Raw genomic sequence first — 12,391 nt, 5'->3', positions numbered from 1 at the left:
CAAATAATTCCACATGGGAGCAGAGGTTTGGTGGAACCTGGAAGCGTGCTGCATTGTCTTTCATTTCAGTTTGCCCAATATGTAGAGATGTTCTTTTCTTAGTTTAATATCAACCCTTTAGCACCGTCTCAGCTGCTCCATCAACATCAACAACAAAGGACTTCATAGCTAAATCACAGTATTGACCACACATGTCCAAACTTATTGCCTCGAGCTTGACCTCTGGTGGGCAGGACAGCTATGAAAACTTTTTGACTTTGTTTTACACTAGCGCTCCTTGAGGAGAATTTTAGGAAGCTGTGCCACTTCCTTCTGCAAGGTCTAAGCAACTAAGAGGGCAGCTATAACCTGGTAGAGCATGAGACTCTTAATCTCAGGATTGTGGGCAAAAGATTCCTGCATTACAGGGGGTTGAACTAGATGACTCACGTGGACCCTTCCAACTCCACAATTCTATGATTCCAAGAGAGAACTGGCTGATAAATTAGAAAAAGGTGTATTTGCGTAGGTCGGGTATAGAAGGTGGCAATTATTTATGGACCATTGACATTATTCGATATGGAATACTGGCTGGGCCTATAGCTCAGTGGCAGATCACGAACTTCTCATGGAAAAGGTTGCAGGTTCAGCCCCAGCAGCTCCAGCTAAGGCTCAGAGAGATATCCTGGAGACCTGCCGCAAGTCATTGTAGACCAAGGATGGAGAACCCATGGTCCTCCTGATGTTGCTGGAACTACAGCTCCCATCAGGTGGTCCTGGGTGATGGGAGTTGTAGTTCCACAATATCTGGAGAGCAACAGGTTCCCTACTGCTGGTGTAGACAATACTGAAGTAGATGGGCCAGTGGTCTGACTCAGTATAGTATAGCTTCCTGTGTCCTATGACCATCTCTGGAAAAGCCAAGGCTCAGTAGCAGAGCACCTCTGGCATCAGTGGTTCAATCTTGGGCATCTCCTGGTGGGGCTGAGACCACGTCCCCGTCCCCGACTGAAATCCTGGGTAGCCTCTGCCTTGCAGTGTAGACAATGCTGAGTTAGATGGACAATTGACCTGAGTTGGTATAAGGCAGCTTCCTGTGTTCCTAATAATTCGCTAATCTTTTGACTGTGGTAAGAGATGCATTTTTGGAAGATCATGGGGAGACTCCTGCCCTCTTTTTGCCACGCTCCAGCCTCTTCCTTGCCATTTCCTGTTCACATGCTCGCTCCAGTTTCCTCTTTCTCCACCCTCTGCAAGCCCTACTTCTTCCCCGTTTGTTCCCTATTCTTCCACCCCTGTTTCTTCCTGTTCCCATGGAAAGCCGGCACATGGAGCTGCTTTCAAGAGCTGCGCAACACCTCTTGCGTTGTCTGAGGCTTCACGAAGAGGCCCCCAAGGCATCGCCACTGCTGCCAGCACCGGGTGCCAAACTAATTCAAATCATAGCGTCAGCAGCGCTGCTTCCAGGGCCTCTATCGGCAATATGAGTAAGGATAAAGTTCACATGCCCCTTTTGGGTGTGTGTGTGGGAGGGATGTTGAATTCTCCCCAAGGTTACTCTTCACTGTCCCTTTGCAGTGAAATCGCTACTAGTCACCATATCCCAGAGAATACTGTTGGTTTATTTGTTTATTCCAGGTTCCATAGTTACCTTTGACTGGACTTAACCGTCCAGGGGTCCTTTACCTTTACCTTGATACAGTTAGAAATCTCACTGCTTAGCATCTGTTCACAAGGCCATGTGAAATTTGAGGTGGGAGGGGGAAGATTTCTTTGCTTTCTAGTATCAGCTCAGTTGGTTAGAGCATGCTGCTGATAACACCAAGGTCACAAGTTCGATCCTGCTATGCAACAGCTGCATACTCCTGCATTGCAGGGGGTTAGGCTAGATGATCCCAAAGGTCCCTTCCAACTCTACAATTCTGCAATTTATCTCTTACACTATTAATATGCCATGCATGAAGCCTGCTGGGCTAAGCTGAAGCATGAGCAGAGGCTCTTCAAAGCAAGTTGCTTAAGAGACCTATGCAGCCTGATACAGTTCATGCTTGGACACAAGCCAGCCTCTGGATTCCAGGTTGTTGTTGTTGTTTGAGTGGGTGGGGATGAGTGGGTAGACTGCCGTTGTCCTCATTTCCTACTTGTGGGCTTTCAGAGAGAGCGGATTGGCCACTGTGGGAGACAAGACATTGGACTAGATAGGCTTTTGGTCTTACCCAGCAGAGCTCCCTCTGTGTTCTTAAGTTTAACTGAGTTAACTGAGTGTGGCTTATTTAGCTGTGCCTGCATGTAGCCACAGCTGGCTTTGCAGCACAATCCGGCGCATGCGTGTTCAGAAGCAAGTCCCACTGTGCCCAGTGGGACTTACTCCCAAGCAAGTGTGCACAGGAAGGCAATGAACGTCTTTACTGAGCACAAACCACAGAAATGTTATCTGCGTAGCCCACGGGTGCCTAATGTTTCCCATTGATAGCTCCCATTTCACAGAGTAAGCGACCCACACACTGTGTCATTGTGGTGTACTTGATGAATCTGCACGTCGTAACACTCCGTACTTTTGTCTACATGCTCCTCCACTTCTATGCATCTGGGAATGGTCCAAGTAAGGCATTAGGTGTCTCCAAACATGTTTAATTTTACCACACTACTTGAGTTAAACCGTGGCTGGAGAGATCATAATTTTGCTCTGTTATTTACAAACAGTCCAAGTGAAACTTAAATGCCTTCCTTAATTTCTTCCCCCTAACCCCCATACCTCTTTTTTTATTTTTCATGCTAACAAAGTTGTCTGTGAGAATTGCATACTCCAGATGGATTGCACTTTCATTTCCAACTGAGGCTCAGTTAGGGTGAGCTTGCCAATCCCTCTTTAGCTCATCAATCTATAATGGATTTTTTATTTAAAAAAACTAGACAGGTGCACAACACTCACTGCCCCAAGGCAAATGAGACGATAATCTCTGGGATTCCTTGTTTCCACTAAGTACAGAGGGCGCGAAATGTTGCGCACAGAAAGAGAATTGTTCTGTACATGCATTGAATTTTTATTTCTGAGCCTGCAGAAGACAGACAGTTTTTGTGTGCATGTCCTGTATCTTTTGGTGGTTTCTCTCCTTCCTCTGCTCCCCACTGCCCCTCTTGTTTTCTGCGTCAGTGCAGCATCACTGATTGCTTAATGCATGTTCTTTTTTTATCATTATTGCAAGTACTGCTTGTGCACTGCCTGTGTAGAGCTTGTGAGCTTCCTATAGGCATTTGATTGGGCACTGGGAGAACAGGACACTGGACTTGGTGGCTCACCGGCCTGATCCAGCAAGGTTCTTCTTCCTACCCTCTTACGCCTTTTATGAAACCATCTCAAGGCAAACTCCATCAGTTGCTGGATAGTGGTGCACCGGCAACATCCCCAGTCTGTCTCTTTTGTCCAGCATGTTTTCCTTAAAAGGACTTCATCTGCACCTTGTGGGAGAGCAATCACATCACTCTATCTCTTGGATGCTGTCCATGAAATGAAGTTTTAAAAAATGAGCCTGTACAGGACATGGAATCTTGTGGTTTCAAACCTCTGACACCAGGGGTTTTTAACTGATGGGTTCACTCCTCACTCCTACTGACCTGATGTGCCACTCCAAAGCATATCAGGCCTCTTTGGACATTGGTTTACCCATAGGGAATTGATATATGGTGGTCAGAGTGGGAAAGGGAAATTACTTTTTGTTGTTTATATTAAGTCTGCTTTGGCTCAAAATGAAGAATGCCTTTAGTTACCCTCCCCAAGACAGCAGTGTTTGTTAGACATAAATCCCGGAATTGGTTCTGGGTTGGAGGATGAGCAGAGGATGGCAGAAATAAGAGACGCCACTACCTGAAGTTAAAACACACTTGCAAAATGCAATTAGCTACGTACTGTTTATCATGACGTGGTCCTTTTAATCTTACAAATGCATAGTGAGTTGTTGTTTTGCACAATTAATCCTTTGCTGTAATTTGGGTTTCTTTGAAATTAAAGTTCTGTGGAATATAATTCTTAATAATGTGGCTGGCTCTTAAATAATTGTCTTTCTTGTTTTGTTTCTCTCACTCTTCCAGTTATTCCAATGGAAACAGCTGGAGAATCTTTATTTCCGTGAGAAGAAATTTGCTGTTGAGGTTCACGATCCCCGTAGGTAAGCAGTGTGTTTGTGTGCCATATCCAAAACATTCGTTTGTCATGCAGCTGAACCCCTGGGACCTAAATCCATTGCACTGAACACCACAAGTTAATGTTTCACCGCATATATGGCTAAGCTTGCATTGCTTGTGCCATCCGCAGTATTTATCTCTTTGGCGGCACAAAGCGAACATATCACAACCCTTCTTTTCCCTTTTAGCACAAGTGGGTTTCGGTCACCTCATGAAAAGTTGCTGCGTGCACCAGTTTTATAGGACAAATAAAACAAATTCTGGCACACGCTGTAAAAACCTGCTGGGAAATCGCTACAGGCCTGAATCCACTGGAAATGTCTGCTGCAAATCTTCTATGTAAATAAACGAGAGGTGTTTAGTATGCGGTTGCAGTTGTGCCTAAATAGCTTGGGCACAATATTTCTAAGACGCCACACTTGCTTGCTTGTATCTAAAATTAACCTAAGAGTACAATACGAAATACATGCTTTAATTGTGACTGTTGTTGTTGCTTTTTTAAAACAACAACAACTAAACATTCATTGTTTATACCACAAAAATTCTTATGAACTGCAGAAGTTAACAAATCCCAAGTCTACACAGTCACACCATAAAAACCACAGGGAGCAGGGGATGAGTATGTTAGGGAAGCTTAAGAGTGCATGGCTAATCCAAAGTAAGTTGCATTGAGTTTTGCGTGACTTACTCTCGGGGAAGGATGTAATGTTGCTGTTGCATTGATACACGTCCTTCCCTGAGATGTCCACAGGAGGATACATTTATTTAGTAAGGTCTTTCTAGAGCAGGGATAGGGAACCTGTGGCCCTCCCAGATGTTTTTAGATGTCTTGGGATGACACTTCTCAGCATCCTTGACCACCGGCCATGCTGGCTGGAGCTGATGGGAGCTGGCATCCCATAGCAGACCTGGTGTGCTTTTTGGAGACCTGGTGGAAGTGTTGGGTGGACCAGATCAGTCTCAGCTGGGCTTGCTTGGGTACTTGGAGCAAGCACTAGTCTGCAAGGAGTGGGTAGGGCAGAAGGAAGAGTTGCAGTCATTCATAAAAATTCTGCCTTTCTGCAGAGGCAGGACAGGCATTCTGTTGGCGCACTGCCTATGTAGACTGATGACAAAGATCTGGTTAAAAAGTAATCTGTGCATGCTCTGAAGGAGGAGGAGAGGGGTCAGACTGCTTCATGTACATCTCGGGAGTGGTTTTGCATTTGTGAGTCAGTTCTCTAACAAAGAGGAAAGTAAAAAAGCCTGGGTGTAACAGAAACCTCTTTCTCACTGAGGTGGCAAACCTGAGTCTGGAGTATACTACTTCAGATTGCAGATCATAATGGGTGTGCGTGTGTGTCATGATCAAATACTTCTCCATGCATAAACTCCAGGTGGTGGTGCTGGCTATTGGTTTCCCCCACCTTAGTGTTACCCTCGTAGAGATCAATAGGGAGGATGGGGACAAAACTTGAATTAGTCGGCTCTACCTGCCATTAACTCTTGCTGTGGCGCTGTGGGTTAAACCACAGAGCCTAGGGCTTGCCAATCAGAAGGTTGGTGGTTCGAATCCCCGCAACGGGGTGAGCTCCTGTTTCTCGGTCCCAGCTCCTGCCAACCTAGCAGTTCGAAAGCATGTCAAAGTGCAAGTAGATAAATGGGTACCGCTCCAGCGGGAAGGTAAATGGCATTTCCGTGTGCTGCTCTGGTTTGCCAGAAGTGGCTTAGTCATGCTGGCCACATGACCTGGAAGCTGTACGCCGGCTCCCTCGGCCAGTAAAGCGAGATGAGCACCGCAACCCCAGAGTCGTCCGCGACTGGACCTAATGGTCAGGGATCCCTTTAACTTTAACTTTACCACCTACTTTTGGTTTTCCTGCCTTCCACCCTACCATTCCCAAATGGGCAGCAGCAAGCCCTGGCTTAGCCCAGGCAATGGGTTTACTAGCTTTTGAGAACTTGGTCAGATAACACCAAAACTGAAAACAGGATTTTTCATTATTTGTGGGGAGGGTGTCATCCTCTCCAGAACAGAGTTGTTGCGTGACTTCATCTGAACTTTTATTTCTTCATTTTTGAAGAAACAGCAAAAGAATCTTTATGTAGCCTTTTTTAAAAAAATGTTTTTAGAATTTCGGTGTCACGGAGGACTTTTGGACAGAGCGGCCTCGTAGTGCAGACCTGGTATGCGAACACTTCTCTGATCAAATCCATCTGGGTTATGGCAATCAGTCAACATCAGTTTTACTTGGACAGGAAACAAAGCAAAGTAAGTTACCCGTCGACAAAGGAATGTTTAGTTGCTGAAAATGCATAGTTTGTCTTTTGCATCAAAAAAAATACCTCAAGAGAGATTATATCTGACTTGCAAATGAGGCCGCAACACTATTTTCTTAACCACCTGCTTGCCCATGTACCTGTATTAGTCATCTGTGTGAGCACATCAGACAAAAAAAGTCAACTGTCTTCTAATTTGCAAATACTTCCATCTCATGTCCCGATGGTGAGATAGGCACCTGGTTGGTCTGTGTAAGAAGCCGGTTGCTGGACTAGATCTTTGGTCTGATCCAGCAAGCCTCTTGGGATCATAGGAAACTGCCTTATACAGAGTCAGAATCAATGGTCCATCTAGTTCAGTATTGTCAACACTGATTGGCAGCGGCTCTCTAGATTTGCAGACAAGAGTTCTCTCCCAGTCCCATGTGGAGATGTCGGGAATTGAACCTGGGACCTTCTGCATTGAGGACAGATGCTCTACTACTGAGCCATGGCCCTTCCCTTAAGAACTCTTATTCTGTTCTTATATTCTTATTCTTCTTCTTCTTAATATTATTATTATTATTATTATTATTATTATTATTATTATTATTATTATTTATACCCCGCCCTTCCCGGTTCAGAAAACCAGGCTCAGGGCGGCTAACAACAAATTTGAAACTCTTAATTGTAAAAGCAGCATAAAATACAGTATAAATACATGAAAAACAATAAAATTCAAAAATCAATTTGGGGAAAATCCATCTAATAACCATTAGATAGTCACCAGGGCTAGCTGGCTGAATTAGTCCTACGAGGAGGCCAGGGGAGAATTAGCTGTGGGGTCTCAGAGTGGGTAATCTTCATAAAAGGGGAGGGGGAGGGAAGAGAAGGGAAATAAAAGATCAGGCTGAATTCAAATTAAAGGCCAGGCGGAATAGCTCTGTGTTACAGACCCGGCGGAAGGAGGTTATATCCTGCATGGGACAGAGCATTCCACCAGGTTGGAGCCATCACTGAAAAGGCCCTGGCCCTGGTGGAGGATAGTCTGACTTCCTTTGGGCCCGGAACCTCTAAACTATGGTCATTCATGGACCTTAAGGTCCTCTGCAGGGCATACCTGGAGAGGCAGTCCCGTAAATACGAGGGCCCTGTGCCTAGGGGGCATTTTTATTTATTTATTTTTTACTGCCTGTTTTCCCTTCTGTACATTTTGAGCCTCTAATAGATAGTCAAGTTGGCTTTAGTGATCAGTGCCCAGGACATAAGTTAAATAGTGAGACAGCACGCATGTAGCTCTTGGAGTGGAGCAAAAGGTCATCTTCTATTTCCCTTTCGTTTGGAGTCTTCGCTAGGGCTAAACTGATTGTACACGATCGCTCACTGTTTGTGTGTGTGTGTTTAAATTGTTTTAGGCAAAAATCCCCTCAGCCAGAAGCTTGGACGATATTGCAATGGACTTAACAGAGATGGGAACACCGAAGGTTTCGAAATTAGCCACTTTGGAAGCAAAGAGTCAACTTATTATGGCCAGCAATGGTAGCCTAATCTCCTCAGGTAACACATATTGTTTTGAATGTCTTCTGTTTGAAGTCTAGGTGTCTGTATTATGTAACTCAGTTGCATTTAGTACAAGGAAAATATGTCTTTCCTTAACATGGGTGAAATTCTACTATATCACGCATCCACAATTGCTGTTTTACAACACACACACACCACAATTGAAACAAGGGAAGTCATCCTTTCTTTTCCCTGAGCTTGTGCTGATTTGGCAATTTTCTCTCATCCTTTTTATATTTCACTGCATAAAGCAACTGTTGTTTCCTAAAACGATTCATTTCTGGCTGTTAACATGCCGCCCTATGGAACCTGGTTCCTCCACGGTCATAACAGCCATCGTCTTCCATCCCCTGCAGCCCCCCTTCTGCACAGACTTATGGTGAAGGAAGCAAGAGACAGAGCTTGTGATCTCTAAAACAGGTCTCACTGGGGGTAGATAGTTGTCTCCCCTGCCCCTTTCCTGGACTGCTATGTGACAAGTATAGCCAGCTTCTGAGAAAGGAAATGCATTCTTGCGTTATCTCCCACTGTCTCACTAATACATACGCTTCAGGTTACACATGCTTCAGGTTACAGACTCCGCTAACCCAGAAATAGTGCTTCAGGTTAAGAACTTTGCTTCAGGATGAGAACAGAAATCGTGCTCCAGCGGCGCGGCAGCAGCAGGAGGCCCCATTAGCTAAAGTGGTGCTTCAGATTAAGAACAGTTTCAGGTTAAGAACAGACCTCCGGAACGAATTAAGTACTTAACCTGAGGTACCACTGTATGGTGTAGGTCAGTGGTTCCTAAACATTTCCCTCCACAGAACATTTGAAAAATTCTAAGGGTCTTGGCAGACGACTTAATGATATTTCCCACTGCCAACCCCCCTCTGTTCCTTGATTTAGCAACTGCAGTATGCTTTTCAAGATAATGCGTGTTTTTTAATTGCATTTGATTACTTTTATTTAATTACTTTATTTTAAAAAAATGTGTTTGTTGTCCTGCAATTCAAATTCTACAGAATTCAGGTTGTAAGAAGTGTGCTTCACAGGTGTGCTGCAGGCCACCCAAATGAAGCTTGCAGACTGCTAGTTGTCCACATTCCGCAGTTGGGGAAGCCTAAGTGTAGGTCAGGGATGGGGAACATGTGGTCCTCCAGTATGGCCAATGATTAGGGATGGTGGGAGCTGTATTCCAGTAACATCTGGAGGTCCATCCTTGGTATAGACCAGCTTTCTTCCATCTTGGGTTCCCGGGCATCATTGGAACTATAGCAACTCCCATGATCCGTGAGCGTTGTCTCAAGTAGCTGGGCTGGGATGCTGGGAGTTGTTGTCCAACAGCATCAGCAGGCCCAAGGTTGAAAATTTCTGGTGTAGTCAACACCACTCCTGCAACACAGGTTTACCTAGGGCAATATCAGGGCAGTCAGGTATAGTTAGTACCTTCTCCTTCCTGCCCCACCCAAGTGACCTACAGAGGCTTCCTGTATGTCCCCTTCTCCTTCAGCATGCTCTGCCCTTAGGTGCAGCAGCCAACTTGCTGCCCTATATTCTGGGATTTGCAGTGCAAAATGAAAAGCCTAGCTTTGCAAGATTACACCACTTTGCCCATGAGTTCTCTATAAAACATGTACATACCAGACGTCACCTGTATGCACATTTAAAGCGTTGTTTGATGATTAGTTCCTCCTAGTGGTACAGCAATAAAACTGCTAGCACATTTGCAAAGCTAAGCAGAGTCCTGTGTGGTTTCAAATTGGAAGGGGGACTTGCATGTTGATCGCAACCCACAGATCCTGCAACAAATATGGAAAATCTGCTTGGAAGGAGGATTCTAATTGAAAGGTTCAAAAGGTCAAATTGAAGTGCACTTTTTTTGGGCACAGTAATCCATTTTAAGTAGATTTGATGCACATTCGCCTATCTTGGCTGGCAACAGAGGTTTTCCCTTCAATTTAACTCTAGTTCTGTTGTGTCCAACTTTGAAAAGCCCACCTTTAACTAAGAAAAGATGTAAGATGTTAGCCATCCCCACCCCACCCAGCAGCTAACTATTTTAAGTCCAAAAGGAGGGATGAGTTTACAAATCATTGGATCTTACAGGGTCTCAAGATTCAGAGGCCAGCGAAGAGCAAAAGAAAGAGAAAATCTTGGAGCTGAAAAAGAAAGAAAAGCTTTTGCAGGAGAAGCTTTTGCAGAAAGTTGACGAACTGAAGAAAATCTGCCTGCGGGAAGCGGTGAGACCTGTTGCTTGCTTTTCCTTTGGCGTGGGTCCAGGACAGGGCATGTAGCTCAGGGATAGGGCTTCTGCTTTACATGCAGAAGGTCCCAGGTTCAACCCCCAATATATCCCAGGTAGGGCCAGGAAAGACTCTTGCCTGAAACTTCAGAGAACAGCTGCCATCCAGGGTTATCAGTAGTGAGCTAGGTGAACCCAGCGCTCTGAATGCATGAGGCAGGTTCCTATGATGTCCACACTCATTGATCCTAATCTTCCTTATACTGCTTTTCTTCCCCTCCATAGGAGCTCACTGGGAAAATGCCAAAGGAATACCCCCTGGGCACAGGAGAGAAACCACCTCAGGTCAGAAGGCGTGTAGGCACAGCCTTCAAATTGGACGGCAACCTGCTTCCCAGCGAGGAGGTATGTGCAAGCCCCGTTGCAGGTTTCACTTACTTTTCAAGGCTGTAAAACGTGTGTCACTGGGACCATCTCCCAGATGCTGTGTCTTATGTTGGCTTCGCTGTTCGCAGCTTCTTGGTTTTGGTTTGGTTTGGTCAGTGAAGGGAAATCCCAGATAGGACGATTGCTGGAAATCTGTATAGACATGTTCTGAAGCAAAGATTAAGCCTCACTTAATTATTTATGTGCAGAATTCAGCCCTTGCATAATGGCTTTAAAAGCTATCTGTCCTCAGTAAAGATTTAAATATTTAAATTGCTGGGAATTTCGGCCAGTAGTTTCATTAAAGCGTTTAACGCATAGGGGCGTGCTTAATAGATTTTGTTCTGCCAAATTACATTGTGGTTGAGAAACTGCACTCATTTTACCTCTCCTGGGAAGCTGGGTAAACGCACATACTTCACCTCTCCTAGGGAGTTGATAACTTGGGGGTGGGGGTTCCTGCCCCATAAAGGAGAGTGGGGCTCGAATTCTGCACTTGCTACTTCTGTAGCTCTGACCTCTTGGTCTGTCCTTCAAAGTTGTTTCACATTTACTTTACGAAATCCTTGATTTCCACATATTCCTCATGGATTTGAAAGGCAACCATTTCTGTTGGCTGCCAGATACCATTATGGTGCCAACTCGGAGCTAATGTAGGAAATGATATATGGACATTAGCATGCTGGAATACAGCCCTCTTCACACATGACTGCAGAGTGGAACCAAGCCCAAGCAAGTTGCATGGGTTTAGGTTTTTGTTTTACCCAATTGGCACTCTGTTAAGGAAATACTCAGACATTGGCCCTCACCATGCATGCTTGCTTTGTTCACGTAACGTCCCCTGTAATGTGTAATCGGGAGCAGTTCCTATGCTAGGAGCACTAAAATAAGCTCCAATTTTGGGGTTTCAAACCCTGTTGCCACATGCAGCTACCCCCACTTCACAATACAGGTAACTCACTACTTGCGCACGTTTTATTTGTGCAGCTTTACGCTCTTGGCGGAAGAATATTAAAAAATAAGAAAGGGGGTGCGTGCCTTGGAAAAATAACTTTGACAATCCCACCCACCATTGAACTCAAAGTGTTTTGACTATACGCAATTTTGACTTTATGTGTAATCCCTGAAACATAACTCCCGCATCAGTTGAGTGTTGTCTATGCTATAATTTTTACCCCCTTTAGAAGGATTCCCTTTTGCTCCTCTCATCTACAGAATCCTAAAGCTATCCTACTCTACTATGGATGGATTGGGTGGGAAAGACATAGCTAGAGTGCAATTTGGCACTCTAGCTACAGGTTCCTCCTGTTTCTTCACCATTCATCCTCGATTTGCTTACACATAGCTTGCGTGGTGGATAGACTTTATTGAGCATTCATTCTGATTTGTTTTCGGGGCAGTTATGTGACACAATGAGCATTCATCCTGTTTTCGCTTATGGAGCTGTTTACATGTCTTCCCATTAATCATTTGCTCTTCCCACAGTTTTCAATGCATTTCCCCACCGCTTTGCAAACGTTAAATGTGCAAGCCTAAAGTTCTAGTGTGCTCTTGAATTCCTCCCACAGTATACTGACAGTCTGTAGGTGCATCCTGTGTTGACAAGCATTTATTGGGCGGGGGAGACACAAATCATTTGCAGTTCTGACAAAGAGCTAAAGTAATCTTTTCATTGCATGTATGATGCAATTTATGATTATGTTGAAGGACTGGGATAATGGCAACTAGGTCCCCCATGTTCCATGCTCAATAATAGTATAGCGAGATGGCTGCAGAGGCTGC

The 12,391-nt window shown here is 44.8% G+C and overlaps 1 protein-coding gene and 1 long non-coding RNA gene across 8 annotated transcripts in view; one reads left to right on the top strand and one right to left on the bottom strand.

Annotated features, from left to right (window-relative positions):
- FRMD4B (FERM domain containing 4B) overlaps positions 1-12,391 on the top strand; it is a 142,923-nt gene that overhangs the window by 110,071 nt on the left and 20,461 nt on the right. For all 6 annotated transcript variants that reach the window (XM_083600558.1, XM_083600555.1, XM_083600554.1 and 3 more), the window contains 5 exons: positions 4,069-4,145; positions 6,274-6,412; positions 7,815-7,956; positions 10,048-10,181; positions 10,469-10,588. In XM_083600558.1, coding sequence (XP_083456684.1) covers positions 4,069-4,145; positions 6,274-6,412; positions 7,815-7,956; positions 10,048-10,181; positions 10,469-10,588 — 612 coding nt within the window. The remainder of the gene's footprint in view (positions 1-4,068; positions 4,146-6,273; positions 6,413-7,814; positions 7,957-10,047; positions 10,182-10,468; positions 10,589-12,391) is intronic.
- LOC310757474 overlaps positions 1-12,391 on the bottom strand; it is a 32,360-nt gene that overhangs the window by 4,760 nt on the left and 15,209 nt on the right. Inside the window, exon 2 of one of the 2 annotated variants that reach the window (XR_014545244.1) lies at positions 10,622-10,777. This is a non-coding gene — a long non-coding RNA (uncharacterized lncRNA). Of the gene's footprint in view, positions 1-10,621; positions 11,649-12,391 lie in introns of those variants that run through there. The other variant, XR_014545245.1, reaches the window with a different exon arrangement.

Source organism: Podarcis filfolensis (assembly GCF_964270895.1).
Source record: "Podarcis filfolensis genome assembly, chromosome: 2".
Lineage (NCBI taxonomy): Eukaryota > Metazoa > Chordata > Lepidosauria > Squamata > Lacertidae > Podarcis > Podarcis filfolensis.
This window is presented reverse-complemented; position numbering and strand designations above follow the sequence as displayed.